This window comes from Danio aesculapii, chromosome 18 (assembly GCF_903798145.1).
Source record: "Danio aesculapii chromosome 18, fDanAes4.1, whole genome shotgun sequence".
Taxonomy (NCBI): Eukaryota; Metazoa; Chordata; class Actinopteri; order Cypriniformes; family Danionidae; genus Danio; species Danio aesculapii.
Genome location: NC_079452.1, coordinates 12,054,049 through 12,081,573, shown reverse-complemented (window position 1 = coordinate 12,081,573; position 27,525 = coordinate 12,054,049). Strand labels below are relative to the sequence as shown.

The 27,525-nt window shown below is 39.4% G+C and overlaps 1 protein-coding gene across 3 annotated transcripts; it reads left to right on the top strand.

Moving 5' to 3' along the window:
- Positions 1-529: 529 nt before the first annotated feature.
- zbtb38 (zinc finger and BTB domain containing 38) lies at positions 530-22,566 on the top strand. Of its 3 annotated transcripts, XM_056478313.1 has the most exons (3): positions 530-835; positions 1,255-1,402; positions 17,940-22,566. In XM_056478313.1, the coding sequence occupies exons 2-3, from the start codon at positions 1,283-1,285 to the stop codon at positions 21,615-21,617; spliced, it is 3,798 nt and encodes a 1,265-aa protein (XP_056334288.1). In that variant the 5' UTR covers positions 530-835; positions 1,255-1,282; the 3' UTR covers positions 21,618-22,566. The 3 variants fall into 3 exon arrangements, with proteins under 3 accessions (XP_056334288.1, XP_056334290.1, XP_056334289.1); XM_056478315.1 differs by lacking the exon at positions 530-835 and having other exon boundaries at positions 1,307-1,397; XM_056478314.1 differs by lacking the exons at positions 530-835; positions 1,255-1,402 and adding an exon at positions 8,446-9,003.
- The last annotated feature ends 4,959 nt before the right edge of the window (positions 22,567-27,525 follow it).

Genomic DNA, 27,525 nt, shown 5'->3' with positions numbered 1-27,525 from the left:
TAGCCTTCTGGACAGCAGTCAGGTCGGCAGTCTTACCCATGATTGCGGTTTTGAGTAATGAACCAGGCTGGGAGTTTTTAAAAGCCTCAGGAATCTTTTGCAGGTGTTTAGAGTTAATTAGTTGATTCAGATGATTAGGTTAATAGCTTGTTTAGAGAACCTTTTCATGATATGCAAATTTTTTAAGATAGGAATTTGGGGTTTTCATGATGCCAAAATCATCAATATTAAAACAATAAAAGGCTTGAACTACTTCAGTTGTGTGTAATGAATCTTAAATATAGAAAAGTCTAATGTTTATCAGTACATTACAGACAATAATGAACTTCATCACAATATGCAATTTTTTTTGAGAAGGACCTGTAACTCAGTCTGAAAGTGCAGTCAACAGTACCCTGACCTTGTAACTGTTTCAAAACCGTTTGACAGGAAGTTTTACTTTTCCCTCTTTTTCTCTCCGTTACTTTTCCCTCCCCTTTCCAGTGTCCCTCCCTCCCATCTCTCTCTCTCTCTCTCTGATTCCAGGACAGCAGCTCGATGACGCAGCAGTGCAGAGGCCTGTGGCTGAACGATTGCTGGGCTAAGAGAATAACAGAGAGACGCTGCTTTGGCCTGACTTGACACTCAAACACACACACACACACATACAGCGGCACAAAGGAAATACTGCTGAGAGAGAGAGAGAGAGAGAGAGAGAGAGCAGCTGATCTGGCCCCGAAGGAGAAACTCTACTGCTATCCTTCGCTCTCCTCTCAACCATGGCAGAACAAACTGATCTCACCCTGGGCCAGACTGTTTACATCTACAGCTGCTCAAATATGGAGGAATAGATCAGGTATATATATCAGCCTGTCTCACTCGAAACTCTCTCTTTCGCTATTTTACTTACTCTACTAACACGCAGAGAGACCGTGAACCCATTAATGCTAACTAAAAAGGAGTTAAACTGTACACCGAGGCTTCCGCTGAGGGACTAGCGAGTGTCCACGAGCGAGATGAGTGTGTGTGTTTGTGTGCACAAGCCTTGTTTTGAGTATTTTCTGTGGGAATTCATCCAGATGGATGTACCGGAGTGCGTTTCTCTTGATTACGTTTCAGCAAAAAGGTGGGCCTTGCTGTCCTGGTGACCACATAACCTTAGAAACAAACATAAACTTTTCATTTATCCACTATGACATTGTTATTATTAATAAAACTGTAATATTGTATTGTGAAGAAGATCATAATAATAACATACATACAAAAAATTTGCAGGATTGTCTGACACATTGAGTGATTCTTCATGATGACCACCAGGGGGCACAGTGGAGTCGTTCCTCCCTCAGACTCACATTTAATCGCACGAACAGGGACCAGAGGAAAGACGATCTCGATTATGAGGAGCGGTATGAGCAAACGTAAGGTTGGTAAAGAGATTTCAATCTTACTGAGTGGGTCATTTCAATCGTTACAGTCTCTTGATAGCAGGAAATGTACAGATATAGCCTTGATTTTGCTCCAGCAAGGTGATACTTGAATTCTTGTGGTTATACATAGGTGATATTCATGTTAATTTGAATTTGTTTGTCTTTGATGTATTCAACCGAAGAGCTCACTGCTAGAATTTGGTTACACAAGAGGGAGAGTTTCCATCTATAATTCATTACGAAACATGTCGGCCCACTTATTGACCTGGGCTTCATCTCTAACGCCATAGTGATTTGTAATACTGTTTTGTTTTCTTTCACTATTTTATGATGCACTTTAGGCTATGTTGGCCTTGAGTGGAGGATTCATGTGATGAGCTCATTTGCATCAGGCTTTACTGTAGGCCTCACTTTTGATAGGCCTCAGATGTTTTAGCAGCTTTGATGTTCTCGTAGCTCAGCCTACACGTATTACTTTGTGACAAAGAACAAAAGTACTTCAGCTTCGCTGCACTTGTCTGTTTACCATTCACTGCAATTTTGTTATGACTTATTGATCGTGACTGTGCACAGCAAAACTCCTTACATCCCGGGGTTGTTTAGAAGCTGCGTACATAGCAGTTCATTTCTTTCCGAGGAAATGAACAGCTACATCTTAACAGATTCAGACCTTTAGAGTTAAGCTAGTAGCAGGAAGTGCTTTAAACTAAAATAGAAATGTTCTCTTTCATGTTAAATTCAAATTACTCTCATAAAAAATATGCTTAGAATATGCAGGACATGTGGAATTATATAAATGTGTATAACATTTTCAACTTTTTTTTGTTTAAAGTACAAATGAAATGAAAACTAACCGTGTGATCTTGTTAGCTCACATCGTTAGTTTTGTGGTGAACAATTAATCTGTGCTTGTCATAAAAAAAAAATTTTCCCTTGTAATGTAAAATTAAAATCTGAAAATGCACTTTGCTAAATGCTAGTTTGTTTTCAGTTAAATTCTTAGATTACGTATGTCTGAGGTATTGGGCGTGGCTAACATGCCTAACCACGCCCCTTAAACTGTCAGTTTTGACAACAAGCAGAAATGGTGAGGAGGAGGTTTCTTTTACGTTGTTATAACTCTCCTGAAAACTTTTTCCTCATCTTTCCATATAAAATAGCTACTTTATTACATCTAATCAGCTCGCGGTAGAAAAAACAAGCCACGCCCACTGTTTTCTCATTTAAAATTTCATTTCTCGAAGGTGGTTCATGCGGACTTTAATTAATATAAGATATATATATATATATATATATATATATATATATATATATATATATATATATATATATATATATATATATATATATAAATATTTATAAAAAGTATATAGTGTGTGTTTTGGGAGTAAAAATAGGAATCTATTTTAAGATTTACAGATCCGGTTCACTTTCACTTCTGGTATGAATGCAATTGTACCAAAATAACGGCAGTGAACCGTTAACTACACATCAAACTTTAGTTTTCATAACATTCATTCGTGTGTGTGTGTCTGTGTCTGCATCACGCACTGTACCTTGGTAACAAGCAGGACTGAGCCAGGTCAGTCACAGTAATAATGTCTGCTTGTCTCCTCTAAAAACAGCTTCTGCAGACATCGCGTGATGTTCTGAATGTTTAGAATATTTTTTCGCGAGTCGCTTTCTGTATGCACAAAACCAAAAGATTCAGTAAAAGCAGGAGTGTGGACGTCTTTTCATTTTGGCACTTTGCTTTTGTGTCCGTCGCCTAGCAACAGCCGTACACACAACAGCAGCTTAATGACGCAAACGTACCGGGGTTCAGAAGAAAAAAGACAGTGTGAACACAAACCAACCGAGAAAGTGGCAAGGGGGGACAATCAAATTTGAGTACGGTTCAGTCAATTGAACCAAGTGTGAAAGCACCCTCAATTACGTACGGCATACTGCTGTGCTTGAGTTTAAGATTTAAAATGTAGGTTTAGTATTGACACTTTGATAAACTAGTAGCCAATGGTTATTAATCTCTACAGCAGTGGTCCCCAACTGTTTTATCATTATGGACTGCTTGACAATTTTACTGTGGACAGGGGGAGGTGGTGGTGGTTCGTAGGTTGCTAGGCAACCATCAGCTGTTTTCTCAGAGGATGACAAGCTGACAAAACATTGCTGCAACTCTGATAGAAGTTTTATTCATGGAGAAAATTACAAAGCACTGCAGTCTACCGAAATGTGTATATTCTATACAAAGTATGAAGCTGATTGGTCAGTTCTTGTCACATGACTCGTGGTGCGCTCGCGGCATTCATTCAACTGGGTGCGTCTGGAAGGCGCAAGCACGTCACGCCACTTGCGCATGCAAGCCGCAAACCTCCACTGGAAGTAACAAACTTTCACGAACTCTAGAAAAGACGTGATATGCGAGCGGCCCCTACAAGGCCACCGGCATTTGGGATCTCCAGCAGTTGATCTTCTTGCACAGACCTGGTGGGTTCACCTGATTTGTTGACAAATGGGTTCCAGATCCATTCCTTGGCAGTTTGTGGGTCCTTCACTGGGCCTTTTCCCCTTAGCAAAGAAACTTTCCAAAGACGTCTGTTTCTTACTCATTTTGCTGCTTGTGGGTTCAATTTGGGCGCTCAAGTGACCGAGATGTAACCGAGAGAATACAGTCATTTTTCAAAATAAAATATTGTTCAGACTCAGATATTAAATAAAAAGGAAATAATTAATGATTTCTTGTGCGGCCCGGTTCCAATTGATCTACGGACCAGTACCGGTCTGCCGCCCGGTGCTTGAGGACCACTGCTCTACAGTACATGCAAATGGATTTTTATACTGCTTTTTAGAATAAAGGGATAGTTTACCCAAAAATGTCAAAAATTCTCTCTGTAAAAATTCTCTCATCATTTACTTACCCTTCCCCCTTCACTATACTGGGGCATAAGGACTCACACAGACTGCAGGGTGAGCACCCTCTGTTGGTCTCACTAACAACACTTCCAACAGCAATCTAGTTTTTCCCATGTGGTCCCTCATCCTGGTACTAACAAAGCTGAGCTCTGCTTAGCTTAAATCTTAGGCCACAACCGGTCTTCGCACCGTGATATGGCTGATAGAATATGTGTATAGCGCATTGTTTAGGACAAACTCTAGTTCAAACATTTTAGTGACTGTAGGATGCAAGTATAAAATTTCTTCAGACACTGTAATATAATGTAATCAAAAAGCTATGACAACATGTTACTTTACCCGATTTTAATATGTTAATAAGGTTAACTTGATGTTTTAAGTCAAATTGAGTTTTAAGTTTGTTGTAAGTTGATAGGACTTGTAAAGTTAAATAGATTCAACATAAAGTTTTGTGTCGAATCAAAATTTACAATGTTTATTTTGCTTGTGCATATTGTTATTCTTTAGGTGAACAATTAATCTGTGAAAGTTAATCTACTAAAGAAAGTGTGTTTTGGTGATAATTAATGCATATCTGATAAGGATAGTTTGATGGCTTCAGCCGCAATATTCTCTTATATAATATACCATATAATTATAATATACCATGCTCCTCTTACTGTTTCTATGAGGAAATGATGCAGAGAAAGAAAGCCCCGCCTCCAACTCAATATTCAAATTTAGTACATCAACATACTGATATATGAGTCTCAGCAACATCCAGTTTACCCAGACATCACAAATTTAAGACAGCAGCTTTTTTACAGTTTAAAAGGGTAATTGATTTAAATGATAAAAAAATATTTGATATTTCTAGCTGTGCATAAGGTAACGATCAGGAGGAGGTAAGGAGAGATATCAGTGATCGAGCTAGTCTCTGGTTCTTATTTCACCATCAGTGGTTCGCTTATAAAACAACCTGGGATCTGAATGCAAGCCAGAACCTTCGTGAATGCCGTCTTTGTTACAGCAGCTTGTCTTCATGGCACCCAGGTAATCAGCACTCAGCCCTGTTTCCAGAAATAACCACTGGTATCTGGGCATTAAGTTCACATGCACTGCGAGCTGAAGGAGGCGGCCTTCTTCAAGCTTTAAAGAGATACTTCACCCACTTTAAAAACAGGTCTGGTGGGTACATTCGCTCACATGTAAACAAGAGCGTGTTTTGTTGACTGAAAACTATATATGGCTTCTACGGATGCCATCCACTTCTGGTAAAATATAAGGTTTTGATCTCATTTAAGAACCATTTACACGACATTATTTTCAACTGAAAGTAGAAAACTTTGACAGTCTTGACAGTTCATTTACATGACGATACCAATTTTGGAGGGCGGCATGGTGACATAGTGGGTAGCACGATCACCTCACAGCAAGAAGGTCGCTGGTTCGAGCCCCGGCTGGCTCAGTTGGCATTTCTGTGTGGAGTTTGCATGTTCTTCCCTTGTTCGCGTGGATTTCCTCTGGGTGGTCCGGTTTCCCCCACAGTCAAAAGACATGCGCTATAGGTGAATTGAATAATCTAAATTGCCCGTAGTCTATGTGTGTGAATGCAATGTATGGGTGTTGGGTTGCAGCATAAAACATATGCTGGAATAGTTGGCGGTTCATTCTGCTGTGGCAACCCATGATAAATAAGGGACTAAACCGAAGTAAAATGAATGAATGAATATAATTTATCATCTGTACTGAAACTGATGCATTAAATAAGACAATAATGGCAAATGGTTCAATAATTGTCCATTATAATTAATTTTAATTAGAATTTTAATGTCGCCTCAGCTACAAGCTGAAGTCTGTATAGTCAAAGTTCAATTTTACAGTGTTTAGAAAAATAAAATGTTGATATTTTATTTAGTTACTGCATAATTTACACCAGTGCATTCAATATTATAGTATGAAGGTGTCTGGTATTCGCTTGTTGTGACGTATGAAATACTGTTTCTGGGTCCAAGTTGCTAATTGAGAATATATTAATTTATAACCACTTTTTAGTCCTATCACACATTAAAGTGCATTTTATATGAAATCATAGTGTACACAACATTCTCTGGACTTGCTGCATCACAAATAACCAAATTTAAACAATTTATATAAAATTGATCACTTTCAGGCCATCGGATATTAGGCATGGATATATATATATATATATATATATATATATATATATATATATATATATATATATATATATATATATATTGCGATCATGATTTATGGAAGAATTACATCACTTTGAAAACATTTATTATTACCATTTGTCGAGTCACCCCATTCAGTTTGATAGAGTGCTTGGACTCGGAAGCCGCTTCGCGTGATGTCACACTTAACAAGCGGATACTAACAGATGCAAAATCAATAGATTTGATTATCATTGTAGTTTAGAACTTCCAGCTTTGCATGTCAGATTTTGTTTTGTTAGTGAAAGTTTCCAATAACAGCAGGGTTATTTAAGATAAAGCAAATTAGAATTTAGCTGTCTTTAGTTTGATCTTAATATGGGAAGTTTTTTAGACTACTCATATAGGTCTCACCTAATGTTATATACAGTTGAAATCAGAAATATTAGCCCCCCCCCTTTAAATATTTCCCAAATGATGTTTAACTGAGCAAGGAAATCTTCAAAGTATATCAGATAATACTTTTTCCTCTGGAGAAAGCCTTATTTGTTTTATTTTGGCTAGAATAAAAGCAGTTTTTTTAAAGTCATTTTAAGGTGAATATTATTAGCCCCTTTTTTTTTTAAATTGTCCACAGAACCACTGTTATACAATGATTTGCCTAATTACCCTAACCTGCCTAGTTAACCTAATTAAGCCTTTAAATGTCACAATAAGCTCTATAGAAGTGTCTTGAAAAATACCTAGTAAAATATTATCTACTGTCATCATGGCAAAGATAAAATAAATCAGTTATTAGAAATGAGTTATTAAAACTATTATGTTTAGAAATGTGTTGAAAAAAATCTTCTCTCCGTTAAACAGAAATTAGGGAAAAAATAAACAGGGGGGTTAAAAATTAAGGGGGGGCTAATAATTCTGACTTCAACTGTATATATCAGTTCATTTATGTAACAAGGAAACCATTTTTAATCATAAGATATTGATAAAAAAATATCAGATTCAAATATGCCCCCAAAATAATAAATAAAATAAACATAAAATAAAAAATAAGCATTTACAAGTATTACAGATTTGTTTGCAGCATTTATTAGCAGTCCTCACCCTGAATAAAAGCATACCCATTTTGGGACATGGAATATAATAACCTGCAGATGGAATGTGAAGCAGCTCCTCCTATTTTTCCCTATCCATTCCCTCCCTCCCATCTACTCCCTCTTCAGCGCTCTGCAGAGCAACCGCATCCCTTTGCATCAATCAGCAGCCATGTTGAAGGTGAACCCACAGTCCTCCGCTAGCTTTCTACTTCCTCCCGAGCTCTCGTTTTCTCCTCACCACTTTTGTCCGGTTCTCAATTTAACATCTTATCCTTTCAACCTTTGGCTGAGACCCATTTCAAGCCATCCGCAGGTCCTTGTCCTTTCGTCCTTGTCTTAAATCACAATTTCTGCATGCTCATGCACTCTTTCATCATCTCTTCCTCTCCGGCTGCTCGCCCTCATTCTGTGTGATACCAGAAATGTGTGTTTCAGATTGAAGCAGACCGTGTCTGTCTCTCTTTCTCTCTCTCTCTCTTTCTCTCGTTCTCTTTTTCTCACACCCGCCCACCACAAAGATGCATGCATAAAAATGTCGCTGCAGTGGTAGCGGTTCAGCCGTGCTACAGCTTAGCCATGAGAGAAACAAGAAATGTGCACAAAAAGCATGATTCAAGAGGTGGACGAGGCACAAATGGAGAACATGTGCATGTGTGTGTGTCTGCTTTGAAATAATTCATAGATGTTCATAATCTTTTTTTTGGTGGGGGTGGAGAGGGTTTCATCTGAAATAGCTTTATTCCAACCGCTGCTATTTATTGTAGGTGATGGTAAATGTCAGATGCTGCATCAGGCTAGGTGCGGTTTTTTTCTTGAAACCGGAGGTTGAGTTGTTGCATCAACCTCACACTGCATGCGAGCGCTTCTCACATGTTAGCATGCTGATCCATTTTCCTCACACTCTCTCATTCCTGCTGCCCTTTTGCAGTGCTTAATGAAGTTGCAGTCCTTGCTAGCACGCCGCATCTCTTTTTCCGCTGCTAATAATGCACAGACAGCAGTGGAGCTGCCCTGCCCGACTATTTATAAACTCCACAGTGGGCGAATAAACCCTGGTGGCCAGCTAGCATGCATACGGAAGGAAAGAAACCTATAGCAGGGTGCAACGGAGCAGACTGATGCCCCCTGCCACCTCTGGACTGGGCGTCTCATGCAGAGAGGGCACTGGGACTAGGGTGAACGAAAAAGAGAGAGAGTGTAAGAGAAAGAGAGAGAGAGGGAGCAGGATAGACTTATAGGAGAGACAGCAGAGAGCAGCAAGTGACGAGTTGAATCTAAAAAAAAAAAAAAAAGCTGTAACACTTTCGCCTGCAAACGAAATATCTTTCTGCAGCCATCAGTGGATCACAGGAACCGTAGAGGAAGGCGTGAGCAATGTTTTCCGCTCTCCATCCACTGAAGCGCTTTCTCTGATTAACTGAAATAAAGGTACGTTCAGCATGCTTCTCAAACAGACACAGTCGAGCGCGTTTTTGCAGGGCAGCGCATGAAGACTCATGTGGTTTTATCTGTAATAATAATGAAAGAATGTTTCGCTCTTTGTTTGACTGGACATTTCAATACACACATGCAGATGTTTCTTTCATATTCTATTAAATGATTTGAGGGATTTTTAGCTTTTTCGTCATTTCCGCTTATCTAAATGGTAAGTCGTGTTTAGGGTGTGGCAGGTAGATATATCTACGGACAACGAATGTCATTTTACGCCATTATTAAGCGCCTGATTGTGTTAAACCAAAGCTTCAGAAGACGCATAACAAATAGCAAACCTAAATTTTCATTTTATTTATTTTTTTATACGTAAAAGGCCTTTCTTCTCTAATTAGCATTGACGTTCAGTTCTATGTGTATACGGAATAGTATTTTAACTAGTGCACTGAACACACACACATAGCATTACAGACAACTGTTCCCAAGCGATTGTCCGTAGCATCAGCTAAACACTGCTGGGGATTTCCAACATGGTGATATCTGTAAGAACGAACGATCAGTTTTTCTCTGGATGGAAAACACAACTGCCTGTTCAGCCGCCATTCATACAAATCCCAATAAGTGCTGCGCCACAGCATGTTGCCGTGACAACGGAGGCCTGTCAGACAGGGAGCAGGCGGATGTTTTCCCAGCGATTATCAGAGGTCTGCCTCTCCTGCTAAGTGCAATCAAACACAAACAGTACAGATTAAAATAGATCCTTACTAGCATATCAATACATCTGCCACGCCATGACATTCATGTTGTCTGGGGTACAGTTGAAGTTCAGGTTGGAGAATAATGCTGTGTCATGTTTCTAAAGATCAGATGCAGTGATACCATCTTTGCGGTCTTTAGCATTGCTAAAAACGAGAAAGGAAGTTACAGTATCAGAGAGTTGATCTGTTCTGAAACTCACTGTGCAAATAAGGCTTTGCTTCTTAGTTATTTTCGTTTCTAATATTGAATGTTCTCAGAAATTAGATTCTATAATCCAATCGCGATAAACGTTCAAACAAGATCGACTTCTACAGTGTAACAGAACATTAACAGGCAGCCATTTTACATTAGCCAAAATGCTTTTTGTTGTGGCTTCAAAATGGCTGCTCCGTTCCAAGAAATCTGCTTTTCAAAAGAGCCATGCGAAGTTTTAACTTCTCGCCAGACTGATGTGTATTACTGAGGAAAACAAATAATCCGCACACTGCAAATACTTTTCAATACTTTTAATTGACTGCAAATGTTACACTTTAAGCTAAGTTATTAACAATAGCAGATAGGGCTGGGCGAAAATTATCACGATATCATGTTTCACATCATTCGATATCGATAATTATTAAATATTTTTAACAATACATTTAGGAATAATAGGATTTATTTATTTAACCACTTTATTTTACTTTACCAACATTACTAAGGGAAATAGTTTTAATAGTCAAAAACAAAAATATTAAAACAAAATATCTCATCTCTTTGTAATAAAATAAGCAGGGGTTAAAGAGATTCTTAAACTTGATAAATAAAATGTTCCAAAGTGATACAGTAAACCTCAAACTCTGTCAACAACACAAATTATGATAATCAAATCTGAGCTTTCGAGTATAGGAACTAACCATTATTATTCAAATACATACTGCCACATTACAAATTGTGAAGTTGAATGACTACATTACCTCATGCTAAAAAATCTTTCAGATGAGGTGTTAGTGGCTGGGATGCACAAGAAAAGAAACCAAAAAGCCACTCTGGCAACATCCTTACATTCTTTCTTATTTACAATCTCCTCACTGCTGCTAGCCACCGCACTCATTTTCGCATGTGTTGTTCTGACTTGAAATGACAAGCGTGCGCATGGATTCTTTGACCATTTACAATTTATTTAGAGGATGACAAGTGAACAATCCATTGCTGCTGTTTCAATACAAGTTTATGTAGAAAGGAAAAACCGCTGCAGTGTTTGGGTGTTCTGTGTTTGTCCGAGATAATTAGTCTGCCGTTATTAATGAAATGTGTTTATATTCCATACAAAGTGTGAAGAAGATTGATTAGTTCTACTTCCATGAATCGCGGTGCGCTTGCGGCATTCGGAAATGTTGAAATGTTTTCAACTAGGTGCAGCTGAAAAATGCATGTGGTTCACATGCGCGCCGCTTGCACAACATGTGCACGTCACTCCCATATGAGAGTCATGCATGTTGCGCGCCTCCATTGGAAATGACAAAACTTACACCCTAAGCTTATTGGCATTGCTACCAAGGCGTGTGCTCAGCAGCCACATTTTAATAAAATTATAGCGCTTCATACCTAAACTACATACCAAAGTTTTTTTTTATCGATATTGACAATGGTGTTTTCGGTCAATAAATATCAATAACAATTTTATCGCCCAGCCCTAATAGCAGATTAAAATGTTTTTAATGTGGACCTAAACTGATTGTACTTGATGGAATGCAGAAACCTGAAGGTTAGTGTGACCAACGTCTGAGCTAGATCTAAAATGGCAATTCTACATTTTAGCAACTAAAAAGGTCATTTGACACCTAAATGTGGATCCCACACAATGAGCTCTGAAAATGCCAATAAGATAAAATAAATAAAAAAATGCACACTTCAGTCACTCATTAAAGAACAGTGGGATCTGGATATTCCATTATTGCCACACAACGGGGCATCATGAAGAAAAAGAATACAAAATAGTACAAATGAGAAACAAAAAACCTAGTGAATCACATACTTTTATAGTGCTGTATATGTTATGGGTAAACCACATAGGGACCGTGTCACAGGTTGTCATTGTTTAAAAATGAACCAATTTGAATATAATACCAACATTACCTCAGTAAAGCAGGCTAGGTGCTATAGCGATACTTATGTTTTGTTATTAAACTAAATAAAAATCTGAAAAAGAGTGCTAAAAACAGAAATATCTTGTCATCTTTTTACATTACACTTACATCTCCAACACAACTGACACTAACTTATTTTCATCATAACTGTTTGCGGCTTCTCACATCGCTTGTGTTTAAATACTTAGGTCTTTAAAAAGTAACTCCGATATTGATTCAGGATTTTAAAAAATTTTAATTCAGTATTTTTGGCAGAAGCCCTTTTAAAAACAATCTTTTTTTTGGATGCAAGGCCACAGTTTGGTCTTTCATGAGGAAGTTCATCTTAATGCTGAGTTTGCCTGCTGTCACTCTGTAAGCAGCAGCAGCTCACAAGCTGCACGTGATCACACAAATTATGGACCTATCTTCATGAACAGGGTGTGCAGATTTACGAATCTACATTTGTTGACAGAGTTTGGACTGCCTATCATATATATTACATGGACAAACATTTTTTAGTCCCATGCCTTACCCAGATTATAAAAATCTTATAAATACATTTAGATCATTTACTTTAATCATTGTAAAGAGACTTTCAACCAGCACAAGAATAACATTTTTCTGAAGACAATCACCTACTGTACCTTTAACTTAGATTGACTGGAATAATCTTTTAGAGGAGTGAATCAAAGAAATTGCAAGAGTAAATTAATAAGATAGAGCAAAGATAAAAGTGAAATAAGTAGTCAGATATTTAGGTACAGTAACATGATACAATATTTTTGTGAAATTTGGCCCGGATAAATATAAATTATATTGCTGATATATAACAATATCAAAAAAATATCACAAGAAAACAATCCACCGTATATCATGATATTTATTACTGACAGAGGAAATGCATCAATAAGTTAGAAGATGCGTTTCCTTTATTAATAGCACATATATTTTGTAAAATTGCAACATTGATATGTGTTCGATCCACCATTACGAGAAGCGTCACCTCATGTACTGCCACCTAAGTGGTAAATGGAAGCAGTGCACATTTGATACTTTTAAATACCTTTTGTACCTTTAAATAAAAGTTAATACTTGTCTACATCAATAATGTATCGCGGGTGAAATTATCACAACAAATCAGCAATCAATCGATATTTTTTTCCTGCCCCTGTTATAGAATAATTAAATGTAATGTATAATGTAAACACTGTACACTACATTGCTGATCATCTATAATAATCCCAACTCCACATTGCAGATGCTGTGATGTGACTATAGCGATTGCACACATTGTGTTATTGATGCTGAAACGATATTTTGTGCAGCCCTAGTATATGTGCTGCTGTCTCTGACATGTCTCCTCTTTGCAGTGTCAGGTCAGTCTTTCCCCTGGGATTGCCACAAACTGGAAATAGATAATGAGAAGAAGAAATAGGTCAGTTTGCTAGGATGGATATTCAAAAGTGTTTGTGTTTCTTCACCAGCAGGGGGAAATGAAAATCTTATTTTCTCACTGTGCTGCTATGTTGATGCGGTTAAGCAATGAGTCAAAGAAGCATCAGTCACTGATGGAACGTAAATATGAAAAAAGTCAATAACATTAAAAACTATGAATATGAATATAAAAGAAAACGAAAAAGGAATTTTCAGCCGTGATGCTGATGGAGGAAAAAAAAATCATGAATCTGTCCTCCAAAATACCCCAAAGTGGCCCAACAGATGTTCAACTTCACTTTAATCAATGTTCATCAAACCACTCTGTCACCAGTCTTGCTGTGTGTATTGGTGTATTATCATCCTGATACACGGCACCGCCTTCAGGATACAATGTTTGAATCATTGGGTGCACATGGTCCTCCAGAATGGTTTGGTAGTTCTTGACAGCCCATCTAGCATAAGTATTGGGCCCAGGGAATGCCATGATTTTCCAGCCCAAACCATCACTGATCCACCCCCACACTCTGGGCATGCAACAGTCTGGGTTGTACGCTTTGGGGCTTCTCCACACCGTAACTCTCTCGGATGTGGGAAAGACAGTGATGTCCTGTGAGAGACTAGTGATGTTCCTCCCTGACAATTACTGTGATGTTGGTACTAAATACTGCTCTGTTGACACTTTGTGCGTGTTGCAAGTTTTTTTGCGTAATGAGAAAACAAACTTTTGCACAGCTGCAGAACGCGGCTCTCGTTTCAAACGGCTTTCATCCATTTGGTGTGTTCACTCACAGCTTTTTGTCAAGAAATCGATCCAATACGACAACACAGTGATGTCCTGTAAGAAACTATTGATGTCCTGGAGGAGACCAGTGATGTCCTGTGAGAGACTGGTGACATCCTGTGAGAGACTAGTGATGTCCTGTGAGTAGGCATGGGATGATAAACAGTTTCAAGGTTTACTGCTGTTTAGCTTAATTTGTGCCGGAACAAGCCGGATCCGGAACCTCTGAAATCTGATACGGCACCTCATTTTACCGATCTCCCTCCTTACACACATCCCCGCCCCGCTCTTCACTTTCTTCCACGACTTCCCAACCCTCTTCACTTTCTTCCTTGAGATTTTTTCTGTCTTTCTATCTCTATCTTTAGTAGTCTGTCTTTCTTCATAGAACAATCATTGCTGTTCCCTAACGCCCATTCACACGGGGCTTTAGCGTCAACACTTGACAGAGGGCGTGTCTGAAGTTGGGGCTGACGTGATCATCATAGAAATTAGTCAGCAATAGGCTACTGTCTGAGCTGGTGTATTTGCATACAGCGATCTGATTGGCTGACGCTTCCGTCGGCGCTTGAAAAGTCGAGCAAGTCCCAACCTTGGCAGTGAGCAACGCCTCTAAAGAGGTGCAAACAGATCCACGATGCAGTTCGGCAACACCTGGCGTCACCCATTCAAAGTGAATGGAAAGCGTTGAAGCTGACGCCCCGTGTGAATGGGACGTAAATACTCAATCACAGTGTTAATACATCCTATGTGTGATATACTGGGGGATTGTTGTGTACTTTATTTTGAAGTCACTTGTTTATTGTGGATCTGTTGTCTCTGTCAGATGTTTCCTTCCCATGACCTAATTGTGATCAGCTGTGTTTTGCTCCCTCATTAATCAATGAGTGAACTGTATTGTGCCTGTGTTTGTCTGGTCTGTTATTGTCTTCAAGTGCACCTGGCAAGATCTTACATCAGATCTTACTGCATGTAATGTATTTAAGTCAGCTGTTGTTAAATAAAACAAAGTTTGTAGGTTTGGTTTCCACAGATTTTCAAAAAAACAATCTTGTTTTCAACAGGACAATGCCAAATGCAGGTGCAAAATCACTGTTCACGAGTGATCACTTTTAGAAGTATTTGAAAATGCACAAGACCGGATTGATTTGGGTGTAAAATGGATGCTTTGTGGTTGAAAACATTCAAAAAGCCATATAACAATTTCTCTCGTCCTACTGACCTACTTGTTTATCATTATGGAAAATGTTTTTAAAATGTTTGTCATCTGAAATGATAACGTTCTCACACTACGTACAGTTGTCTTGAACCGTGCCGAAGCGCGCTTGTCCCCCATCCCCTCTCCCCTGACGGCCTGCATTCATGCTGCATTTTGCCTTCCGAGCCAGAGCTCGCTTATGTCATCAATGACACGACTGTTCAGTTTAACAGAAAGGGAAGCACTCTCGCTCATAGTGGACATTACTGTAGTTATATTGTTTTGTATTATTTATTTTTACTCATTTGACATGCAGTCAAATATTTTGCGGAACCAATCCACCACTTTTGACGCTCATAAAAGGCCTCGTGCAGCACGTATTAGGAGGTTTGCTAAAGGTGGCAGCTGACGTGCCGCGAGGTGTTCACTTCTTTAATAAACTATGATGGTTCGTGTTCATTGAAAAGTAAGAATGATTTAAAATCCATATGAAACAGTCCCTTAAGTCCCTTAAAGTGTTGTCTCGTCTTCAGTTTTGGGCTTTGAGCCCACCTGAACCGTGATTTGGCACACCTCTTCCAACCAGACCTGAGCCAGCCTACTGAACCGTGCCTGGGTCCAATTCACACTTATCAAACGAACTGGGAAACGTGTACAGATAGCCTAGTGTGAATGCACCCTTGTGAGTTTTCTCTTGTCTTCTAAATTTGAAATCCCCAAAACAAACAAGAGAATGCTCCGCTACTTGGGTGTAGCCAACCTCCAGATCCCTCTCCCATATTCTGTTTTAATGCATACACGTATCCCGCCCTTAACACCAACCCTCAGTGACTTCACCTGTAGAGGTGTAGAGACTCTGCGGTGAGTACCACTTGAAACAAACACGTTCACAAACCAACAGGACCTCACCCTACCCCTTTTGATATCTCTGCTATGGTTACTTGACACACCCCTTGCTGCTGATAGGCTGCAAGTGTTTTGGGACTGAGTCTGACACTGTGGTTAAATGTGTTTTTCAAATATTGCTTAGTGCACCTTTAATTCAGGGTAACAGCCTATGTTGCCCATTTGTAAAATTTGACCCTGTCAGCAATTCATTAATTATAGGTTAATTAATTAGGGGTAACGTTAACTTTGAGTAACATGTTTTACTGTACAGAAGTTCTGTAGTCAACAACACATTCTCTGTTATAGATTCTTGCTCCCTTGCTCCAGTTGTCATTGTTTCAATGGATATTTTGACATATGCCTTGATGTGAAAAGCAGTGATGAGCAATTACTCCTAATTCTAATTAATTTTACTCATCATTATACAGTAAATCAAGGTGCCGTTAGAAACACATGTTAATGGAAATGCATAGGTCAGATTTTCTGCTTATGTTGTTTGATAGTCATCACTGATTTTTCTGTCATATGGATATATTTATTGAATTCTGATAATTTATTCCAGGTCAGAAAGACTTATCAGAAGTAAATACAGAATATACTGTATGGCAGGACATCTACTGTATTGTTAAAGTCAATACAAAATCTCACACTTTTCTAGGTGACCGAGTATATGCACTTTCACTTTTCTTGGGCTTGTACTCACAAACACAAGCTTACAAGCTCTCATTTGTTCTTGTGAAGATTGGGGAGTACAGTTGCACAAGGTAAGCAAACAGATAAAAGCAGAAAGAGCAGCACAGGACAGAGAAATATTTGTGCAGAAAAATAAATGTACATAAAGGTTTAGACATGGGACAATAAATAGTTTTAAAGGTTTACTGTGGTATGGAAAGGTCAAAACATTAATTATACCCTTCCTAAGGTATATGTAAGTTTTTTCTTTTTTTTTTTTAACGTGTTGTTTAGGCCAGATAGTATCTCCAACAGTAAAGGACCCTCCAAATCAAAAGTTACTGGTCAGCCCACGATTCAGCAAACATTTGAAAAACAAATCGCTTATGCACAACATCCAAGCAGGCTATAGACCTGAACAGTGCAGTATTGTGTTCAATGGGAAAAAACAGTTGTTGTTTTTTACCCAGACATTTAAAAAGAACTTATTTTAGAGTAGTAATCACGATACTGTGAATCCCTGATAATTTTATTCAAGGTTATCATACTGTCAGAATCTTATACTGGTCCATGTCTATAAAGGTTACAGTCTTTCAAGTAATATTTAATTTAATACAGTGTTTTAAATATATCCTGTGCTGCTCATTTTGCAATTATCTATGTTTGCTTACTTTGTGCTAATGTACTTTGTAACAGAATTCTGCTTTATAGTTATACTGTTACGTTAATCAAGTGGCTTACAAGTTGAGTCATGCTGCCATCTAGTGGTATGATATGATTAGATTTGTGAGAAGCATTGCACCTTTGTCCTCATTCTGGGGACAATTTATGCACAAATGTATCCTTGACTGTCTTTTAAATAATCATTAAGCATAAACATCATGAGGGTGAGAAAATGAATTTTTTGGGTGAACTATTCATTTATTCATCAACTATTCATTTATTCATCTTAAGTGACTGAGATATAGCCTTGGAAAGTGATTTATTCTCTTTTTTGAAGTTGATGTTCATAGACAAAGGCCTTGTGCTGTTATTTGAAAGTATTTTCAGATTCATATATTTTGTTTTACTTTGTGTCTTTTCTCTGCAGATGACTGTGGTGAACCCAAGTACTCTTGGTCTGGTGGACAGTTCCCATCCCCAAGCTGTCCTCAGTCATCTTAGTGAACAGCGATCACAAGGTCTGTTCTGTGATGTAATAATTGTTGTGGAGGATGTCAAATTCCGCGCTCACCGCAACATACTGGCTGCCACAAGTGGATACTTTCGTAATGCATTCAAAACGCCTGATGTCTACACGTCCAGCCAGGTGCTGGAGCTAACAGACCTGAGATCTGAGGTCTTTGGTAGCATTCTAAACTTCATTTACAATGCCAGAGTGGAGTCAAGTAGTACAGAGGACAAAAACTCACTGGTGGCAGCTGGAAAGCGTTTAGGAATTCCCTTTCTGGAGAAATTGCTAGACTCTGAAAGAAAGTGCTCAGGTCTCTTGCAAGGCCAAGCGTCTTCAAGCTGCAAAAGATCAAACAGTCAGTCAAAATTGGCAGAAACATGCACACTGAAAAAAGAGATCCTAAAACCAGAGGAGTTAGAATGCTCAAAGGGCCCAAGGATAACCAATGCTTTCTCCATTACTGAGGTTGGGACAGTCCACGACCCATTTTCAACACTGGATCAGCGTAACAAAGTTATTGAGGATTTTGAAGAAGGACATCCTCCTTCCAGTTCCCAAGATACAAGCATATCAGCAATAGAGAGTGAGCCTGCCCATGCCCTAAATGAGCACTCATATGCAGTCAGTCAGGGGCAGGAAACTAAAGAGGTTATCCAGGAGAATGATAATGGAACCATCATACCTGCCGTGCCTCCAGCAAAGACTGTGGTTGCTCATAGACTTGGACCTATAAAAAAGCGTCGTTTACCTAACAATATTCCATCTCTCTCAAGTCAGACAGGAGGAACTGTGTCCACAATCGCTGGCACATCTGCAGTGGAAAATGCCACTGCTGCTTCGATATCTCCCCCTCAGTTGTCTTCAGATGCAGCACCAGAGATAGATTCCAGTCTTGATCTTTTGCCACCACTAGATGTTACACCCTCTCAGGACGCTGAACCACCCTGCCTCAGTCCTCAAAATACAGCTCATGTCCCCACCTTCTGCTGCAAGCAATGCCCTGAGACGTTTAATGACTCAACGCTTCTCACCATCCACATGCAAATACACAAGAGATTTGTCAGTCATTTGTTTTGCAAGTACTGCCGTAAAAAGTTTATGCATCTGAAAAGATTGCGTAATCATGAGCAGGTTTGTGTGAAATCCCTAAAAGGTCCATCAGAGTTAGAGACAAATAATAAAGACTCTTTGAGAGTCCCAGACACCAATAGTACGTATAATGCAAATACAACACAACAGTCTTTACCTCCACCAGATCTTAATATCCCTTTAAGTTTGGACCCCACATCAACTTGTCCCCTTAAAAGGTCTCAGGATCAAGTTAATGGGACTGTAAAAACAAATGGCACTTCAAGAACATATAAATGTTCTGTATGCAAACGGGCTTATGTGACCCTTTCCAGCCTCAAAAGACACGAGAATGTACATTCATGGCATAGAGCCTATCCCTGTCATTACTGCAACAAAGTCTTTGCTTTGGCTGAATATCGAACCAAGCATGAGATCTGGCATACTGGGGAACGCAGATACCAGTGCATTTTCTGCTTGGAGACCTTCTTGACTTATTACATCCTCAAGAATCACCAGAAGTCCTTTCATGGCATTGACCCACAGCTGGCTGTCAATAAAAAATCTGCAAATGGTGGACTGAAGAGTAGTGTCTACCCCATAAAGCTCTACAGGCTTCTCCCAATGACGTTTAGAAAGAAACGTTATAAGTCATACAGTCGGACGTACTCTGAGGGGACTGAGGACAATGATGAGTCATACGGTGCACCACTGGGCAACAGTTCCCCCCACCCTCTCTTTGACAATACAGTACCTACAACTAATTCAGATGTTGTCAGTGGTCAGTCATTATTTTCAATGCCAGTTACATTCATGGCCACTCCAAAAATGATGGCATCAGAAACTCCTCGCATCAGCTTTGACAAACCATGTGACCAAAACGTAGGATTTAATATGCCATCAGAGATAGACCAACCCCTGAAACACATCTCTACTGATTTCAAGAAAAAGTCTGCTTTTGATGGCAAAGGGTCACCTCTCTTCAGCTACAAATTTACAGATTCTTCAAAACCAGTGCATAAAAGCACAGGGTCCTCTGTGACCGAAGGTGACAGAGATTCTTCAGCAGAGAAAGGCAAAGATAACAGCACAGACATTCTTCCATTCCTTAACATACCATCTGTCTGTTCCTTTGAAGGGTTAAGCAAGTTAAGTGAACTGTCAGCAGCGGCGCAGACCATTGAAGACATGGCTAATCAGCTGCTGCAAGCAAGACCTGAGAGCATAACACCAGATCAACCTCCTGGTGGAAAGACAGAAACATACATTGCTAAACCTGCATGTCCAGGCCCATCAGTTGACAACCAAGTACTTCCCCTCTGCCAAATAACAGTGAAAATTGGCAACGAGGCTGTTGTACGTCGAAAAATAAAAGGCTCTAACCTATTTCCAAAGAAGAGGAAAAGGAAAAGCTGGAGACCAGAGGGCATGGGTCAAAGCAGCCCTGCAGAGGAGAGTATTGGAAGTCCAAGTTTGCGGCTGAGGGCAGAAGTCACAACCTCAGTAAGAGAAAAAGAAACATATGATGACCCAAACGATCCCGAAACTGATGAACTCTGGCGTCCCTATTACACATATAAGCCTAAAAAGAGGAGTAAGAAACTGAAAGGCAAACGAATAAGAATAAAACACATGAGATGCTACACTAGGCCTTTGTCACCTGATGCCAGTGATGATTTCAGAGGGACACCAATCTGTCCAAATGAGAGGATTTCAGCAGACAACTATGGGGTCAGAAAGGAGCCGAGGCATGGCAGCCAAAAAGAAGCTTTCGCCTGCCACAGCTGTGAGAGTTCTTTCTCTAGCCAGACCTCCCTCAGCATGCACATCATCAGCTGCCATCAGCCACGCTGCAGAATATGTGGTAAACAATGTCCCCCTGAAGACACATCCAGCACAGCTGGGCCCACTGCAGAGGATAGTAGTGACTTTATCTGCAAGAGCTGCACTGAGGATGGCTCCTGTTTTAACTCAGATGCGGCGTCCCACAGCCTAAGCATGGAAAAGCGTTACAGATGTTCTTACTGCCCACAGCGGTTCCTTTACCTTGCCACCAAGAAAAGTCATGAGAAAAAACACATTGAAAAGTCAGGTAAAGGACACAATTGCAGGTATTGCTCTAAGGTATGTAAATCAGCTGTGCTGTTGAGTGTACACGAGAGCAAGCACTTCAGGGCAGAAGATGGAAAAGATCCAGACATGACATGTAAAATAACCAAATCGTTTCCTACAGATAAAGAGTGCAAAGGACAGATCAAACCTGATCCTTGGGAAAGCATGTACACCTGCTCAGAAATCAAGCCAAAAATAGGGCAACCTATGGATATAGATACTGAGGGCAAATATCCTACACTCAATAGTGTATACAAAAATACATGCTTGTCATATCCCTATGCAGGAGATAGGTATTTTCCCACCGAGATTAAGAGGAAGACATCAAAGAAAAAAAGCATTTTGGAGCGTTCTAAAGGATTTGGTTTTCAGGGCCACAGACAGGACTCAGTGAAATGGGGCCAACAGGATTGACCTCACAACACAGGTACAGCCAAGTAAAGTGCTGACTCTGTCAGTTAAGAATGACTGTAACCAAAGGAACTTCCCAACAGCCTACAGTTGCTCAAGTCAGAGCTGCATTTCTGTAAAGAGGAACTTCGTTTTCACGCCCACGGCAGGAAGGAAATGCATCTCCTGCTGATGTCACAGTATAATGACGTAAGTGACAAGGCAGGCCTTACAACGTTTGAAAAACGTAGAAAGAAACGCACATGAAAGTATGAAGAGGTGACTTTGCATTTAAGAAAAATTGTGATATGTAAATATAGAGTATTTTTGGTCACAGTAAACACTATTGGTAGTTTTTCATGTTTTTGTATAAAGAAAAAGAATGCTTTTATTTTTATAAGTTTTTATTTGTCTAAGTCATATGGATCTTCCCTATTTTACTGCTCATCGTGTTGTACTCTATGCATCAAAGGAAACCGAACAGCTAGCAGCACCTTACAGTGAAGATAACTGCGAGTGATTGTACTTTTATTGTAACATAATTCCATTAACCACAATTTCAATTTATTTGTTGCACAATGATGCATCACACATGCATTTTTTATAGAATATAACTGATTATAGAGATAATAAATGCTCGAATTTATTTTACACAATATACCAAAAGTGTTACCTTTCATGTATACAATTTTATTTCTTTTTGTGGAATATTTACAGCAAATAATGAAATAAAAACAACAAGAATATCACATCACAAGCCATGTTATTAAATAAAACAAGATCTTGTTAAAACACTTTTGATGACGTTACATTTAACATATGAAAACCAAACTGTAAGAGATATGTGAACAGTCAATGCAGTCACATGTATTTCACAATATACATAAATATATTCACAATATTACACGTAATAAGAGTCTTATTTTTGACAGCTGGTAATATTCGAATGTTGTATCTTAATTTACAGCAAACGACGCACAATAGTTTAACCAATAAAAATACTTTGATGACATTGAAAATGGCATCTATTTAATGCCTTAATGACATTTATTTGGGATGTTAGCCAAGTTTTCGGCTAGTAATAAAATAAAAAATATGAGTGTTTCTTAACAGTTACATCTTTGCAATCCATACATACAAAATTAAGAGGATCACTGAGAGAGAGGGAGAGAAAGAATGAGTGAAACAGACTCAGAGCTCCTCTTTCTTCTGAAACTGCAGACTTGTAAGCAGGAACTCTGTTTATTCATTCAGCGTGTCTCTCCCTCTCAGTCTTTGGGCCTCCGTGCTGACCCATCTGAGAAGCTCATTCCTGTTTCTCTGTCAGTCGTCCACACAATGCAGCATTCAGTGTCCCGTCAGGCCCACGTGACGCCACTACCAGATGTTCTGAACTCTCCGCCACCGTCAGCTCTACTCTCTTGAGATATGCGGAGGTCTGGTAGCAAGTTTGTGCCCAAAATCGTAAGACTATCAGTAATATGTCAGTGAAGGTTTTCCTTCATTCCAGGTCATCAGGGAATGTCTGGTAGTTCATTCATCTGTACCTTAACTTTGTTTCACATTTTTCAAAAGCTCCACCAGACATCCTATCAGCTACTTAGATGTTTTGCATACCTAATCCATCAGAAAACATCTGCCAGTCTACTCAGATATTAAGAGCCTAATGATTCCTATTTGACCCATCTGAACATAAAAGTTAAGACTGTAATTTATAATAAGAGTGTGCAAATAAGGTGGCACGGTTGCTCAGTGATTAACACTGTCATCTTACAGCAAGGTTGATGGTTCGAGTCCCGGCTGGGCCCACTCCGGGTGGAGTTTGCATGTTCACCCAGTGTTTGTATGGGTTTGCTCCAGATGCTCCAGTTTCCCCCCACAGTACTAAGATGCAGTATCAATGAATTGAATAAACTAAATTGGCCGTAGTGTTGAGTGTTTCCCAGTACTGAGTTGCAGTTGGAAGGGCATCAACTGTGTAAACCTCTGGTAACGCTGAGACTAGGCCAAAGGAAACTGAATGAATAGTACAAATAAGTAATTTTCTTTATATAAGTAAATTTAATTTCAACAGCGCATCTAAAGCAGGTCACACACCGGATGCGCCGCTCAGTGCCGCAACACAGTGCGCACATGACAGTTGGAAGTATCGCACACCAGACGGGCACATTCGCATGTTATCTAAAATGAAACTATTCAGATGGCGCTGTGGCGCAGCAGTTATTTAAACAGTGTCCTGAGTCGCAGCTGGGCGTCACAGACTTGCGGCGCCGGTGTGCGTACCCTGATAGAAATCTATGTTTAGAATTCGAAAATGCATGGCGCTGAGTGGCATGAAGCGGTGCATCGCCAAATGGTGCATTTGGTGTGCGACCCCCTTATGAGTCTGATTATTAGCAATAATACAAGAGTATATATTATTAGTATATTAATATAAGTATATTATTACCATTTCAAATATTTTGCCCCAAAAAAACTCTCTTTAAAAAAAAACAACTGTTCAAAAAACTTGCCCCACAATTCATGGATGTCACGCCAGTCATTCACTTCAATCTAAAAATATGGTCCATAATAAAAAAAAAATGCATGTCTGACATGTACAGGTACAACAAAATGAACTTCTGAATCCTGATAACACATTTACGGACTTAATGAGCCAAAATAATCCTCCTATTTCTTTGAAGAAACTGAACATTACCTTAAACAAAAATGTGCAGGCTCAAGCATGTATTTCCAATAAGCCTGTGTTGGCTACACCAGAGCTTATGCTGTTTGTGCAGGCTTCCTGTCGCAAATAATGCCATATATGTGTCTTAGTCTACATTTTTGCAAAATGTAAAATATGTTGCTCCGGGTACCTTTTGTAGCACGTTTCAGATGACTAATGAGGGTGCTTACAACATTTTTGTCAATCTGAAACATGTGAATTAGGACATGTTTTGTACACATGTCAGTATATACTTTTAGTGCACGTCCAGAAGAAGGCAGGGCTTGTCATACAGATCACCTGCGGAACCACTGACCAAAACCCTTCCATAATCCAAATCAATAGTGTTTTCAAAAGCAAACATTAGAGAAAGTTCACATAGTTTTACCTTGACTTCACATTGCTTTTATACATTTTATGGAACTGTGCTTTACTGGACTTGAAGCACTGTGCACAACACCATAAAAGTCCAGCAGGCACAGAACGTCAACATAACGTCAGATTGATGTTGTATTTCGGGTCGAAATGAAAATCAGGTTGACATCAGAACCCAACGTCAGACCAATGTCAGTGTCCAACGTCGGACACAACCTAAAAACAACTTAATATCAACGTCTAATGATGTCACAGCTTGACGTTATGTGGGTGTTACCCTTATGACATCTATCAGACGTTGGATTTTGGTTGCAATAACTGACAAATATAGACAGTATTTGACATCAATATGACGTATGCTTAAGATGCTGGCTCGATGTTGGATTCTCAACGATATTTGACGTTGTTATTGGACGTCAAAATATTGCTACGTACATTGAATCACGACCTAAATCTAACCTACTATTGACGTCTTATGATGTTGTGTGCCTGCTGGGAGTGAACTACCAAGTAAACTGACCACGCCAGAAAAAATCCATAAGGAGATGGAAAGGTGAGGCAAATGTATTTCATTACAAGTCATAGACACCGTTAAGTTTTTTTAAAATTCATTCATAGAAGAATGAAGGCTTGTATTTCCAGTGAGCCTGTGTTAGCTACTAACGAGCTGATGCTGTTTGTTTACAACAAAGATGGAGGGTCTGCTGTTTTTTTCATCAGCATTGTACTGGCTTGTATCCTAAATGCTGCAACCTATACAGTATAAAGATGTAAACAAAAATCATTTACTCACGTTTTTTTCGGCAAATGTTAAACAAGCAGCACTTAAGTCTGTTTGCCAAGGTCAATTTCACAGATTTCTTTGCTGCACAAAAGTGTCCTTGGAGCTTTGTGTGATTACAGTTGAACAACTGAGATCGCGTGGAATGTTTGAACAATGTTTGTAGTTCTTTATCTGGACTTTGAACATCTCGCTTATTTAACTCTGCCCTCAAATTATTGTCCACATTCATCTGCTGGCCATTTAAATAAAAATTGGCTAAATTAAATTGCAAAAATCATATTCCAAATCATATCAAACAGATTTCATCACTGCTTGGGAGGAGATCAAAACTAAGGAAGGTGAGTGACAGCCTCTGCTATTTGTCTAATGTGGCAGATTTTATATTTCCGATCTGATGTTGACAAACTCAACATGTCCACCATCCATCCATTGTCTGCTTCTTATCTGGGCCCAGGTCGCGGGGGCAGCAGTCTCAGGAGAGAAGCCCAGGAGAGTACTTCCTTTTCCCCAGACACATCCTCCAGCACCTCTGAGGGTATCCCGAGGCATTCCCAGGCAAGCTGAGAGACATAGTCCCTCTAGCATGTCCTGGGTCTTACCTCCAGGCCTCCTCCTGGTGGGACATGCCCGGAACACCTCCCTAGGTAGGCGTCCAGAAGCCATTTAAAGCAGATAATAGAGCCACCTTAACTGGCTTCTGACAATGTGGTGGAGCAGCGACTCTACTCTTGAGATCCTCCCGGGAGACAGAGCTATAAAATATAAAAAAGCCAACTAGAAATTATTTGTCAAATATGCATTAAAAAAACTGTAAAGGGCCCGTGAAGTGCTTTGTGCAATTTTGTTCGATGTGTGATGAAATTTCAACTAAAACATTAAGACAGGGAAGGACATAGAGCAGCTCCTCCCCTTTTTAAAAACAGCCAATAGCATTTCTATGATGGCCGAGAGAGCTTATCGTGCTGCAATTTAAGAAAATACCTGCAATTACAAAAAAACGGCAGCAAATTAAGAAAAGATCTTTATCCTTTTGACAGCACATGTGCTGCAAATCCCCACAACGCAAACACATTTAAAAAAATGTGCTGCATTTTTTCACAAAGCGAACAATTTCCAAAAGCGTGCTGCATTTTCTTTTGTTTTTATTTCAGGGACAGATAATGTACATTTCTGGTAGAATGTCCCCTACAATGTGACCTATTAAAAAATGTAGTGAGCAGTGTAATGCTGTGGTCACACTAGAGTTTGAGCATGCAAAATTCTGTCGTACTGTGCTGTGAAAAGGGGCGGGATTTAAATAAGATGATTAGACATTTAAAAAAACAAGCGATTGGTCCATGTTATAAATTTCTGTCCAGAGAGGTCGTGTTTTGATCTTGGATTGGTCTCACGCAATCACATGATGCGATTTCGCAGGTCAGAGTTAACCAAGCTTGAACTTTGCACCGCAGCGAACTGTGTAACTTGTCGCATAAGCTTGCATTTCCGGTCTGACGTATTTGCGTGCAAATGAGTTGAAGTCTATGGGGAGAAAAGTACAGTGTGACCGCAGCTTAATTCAGGCAGTAGCCAGCCTATTGAAAGGAACGGTTCTTTATTCTGAAAAAGTGGACTTTTTTTTGCAGTTATTCGCCTCATGTAAGGTTTAAATACTGTATTTTAATGACATTTTAAGCACTAATATTTTCTTGATCAGCTTGCCGGATGGTGATTATAACCACACTTTTTTATGGACTAAAAATATTTCCTACAATTTTGTCAAAGTGCTTACTATACATTCATTAGTTTTCTTCTCGGCTTAATCCCTTTATTAATCTGGTGTCGCCACAGCGGAATGAACCGCCAACTTGTCCAGCTTATGTTTTACACAGCGGATGCCCTTCCAGCTGCAACCCATCACTGGTAAACATCCATAAACAATCATTCACTCACATACACTATGGACAATTTAGCTTACCAAATTCACCTATAGCGCATGTCTTTGGACTTGTAGGGGAAACCGGAGCACCCAGAGGAAACCAATGCAAACACGGGGAGAACATGCCAACACCACACAGATATGCCCA

Coding starts and splice junctions, on each gene's coding strand:
- zbtb38 (XM_056478313.1), top strand. CDS start 1,283: ATGATGACCACCAGGGGGCACAGTGGAGTCGTTCCTCCCTCAGACTCA. Junction 1,403..17,939: donor GCGGTATGAGCAAACGTAAG/GTTGGTAAAGAG, acceptor TTTTCTCTGCAG/ATGACTGTGGTGAACCCAAG.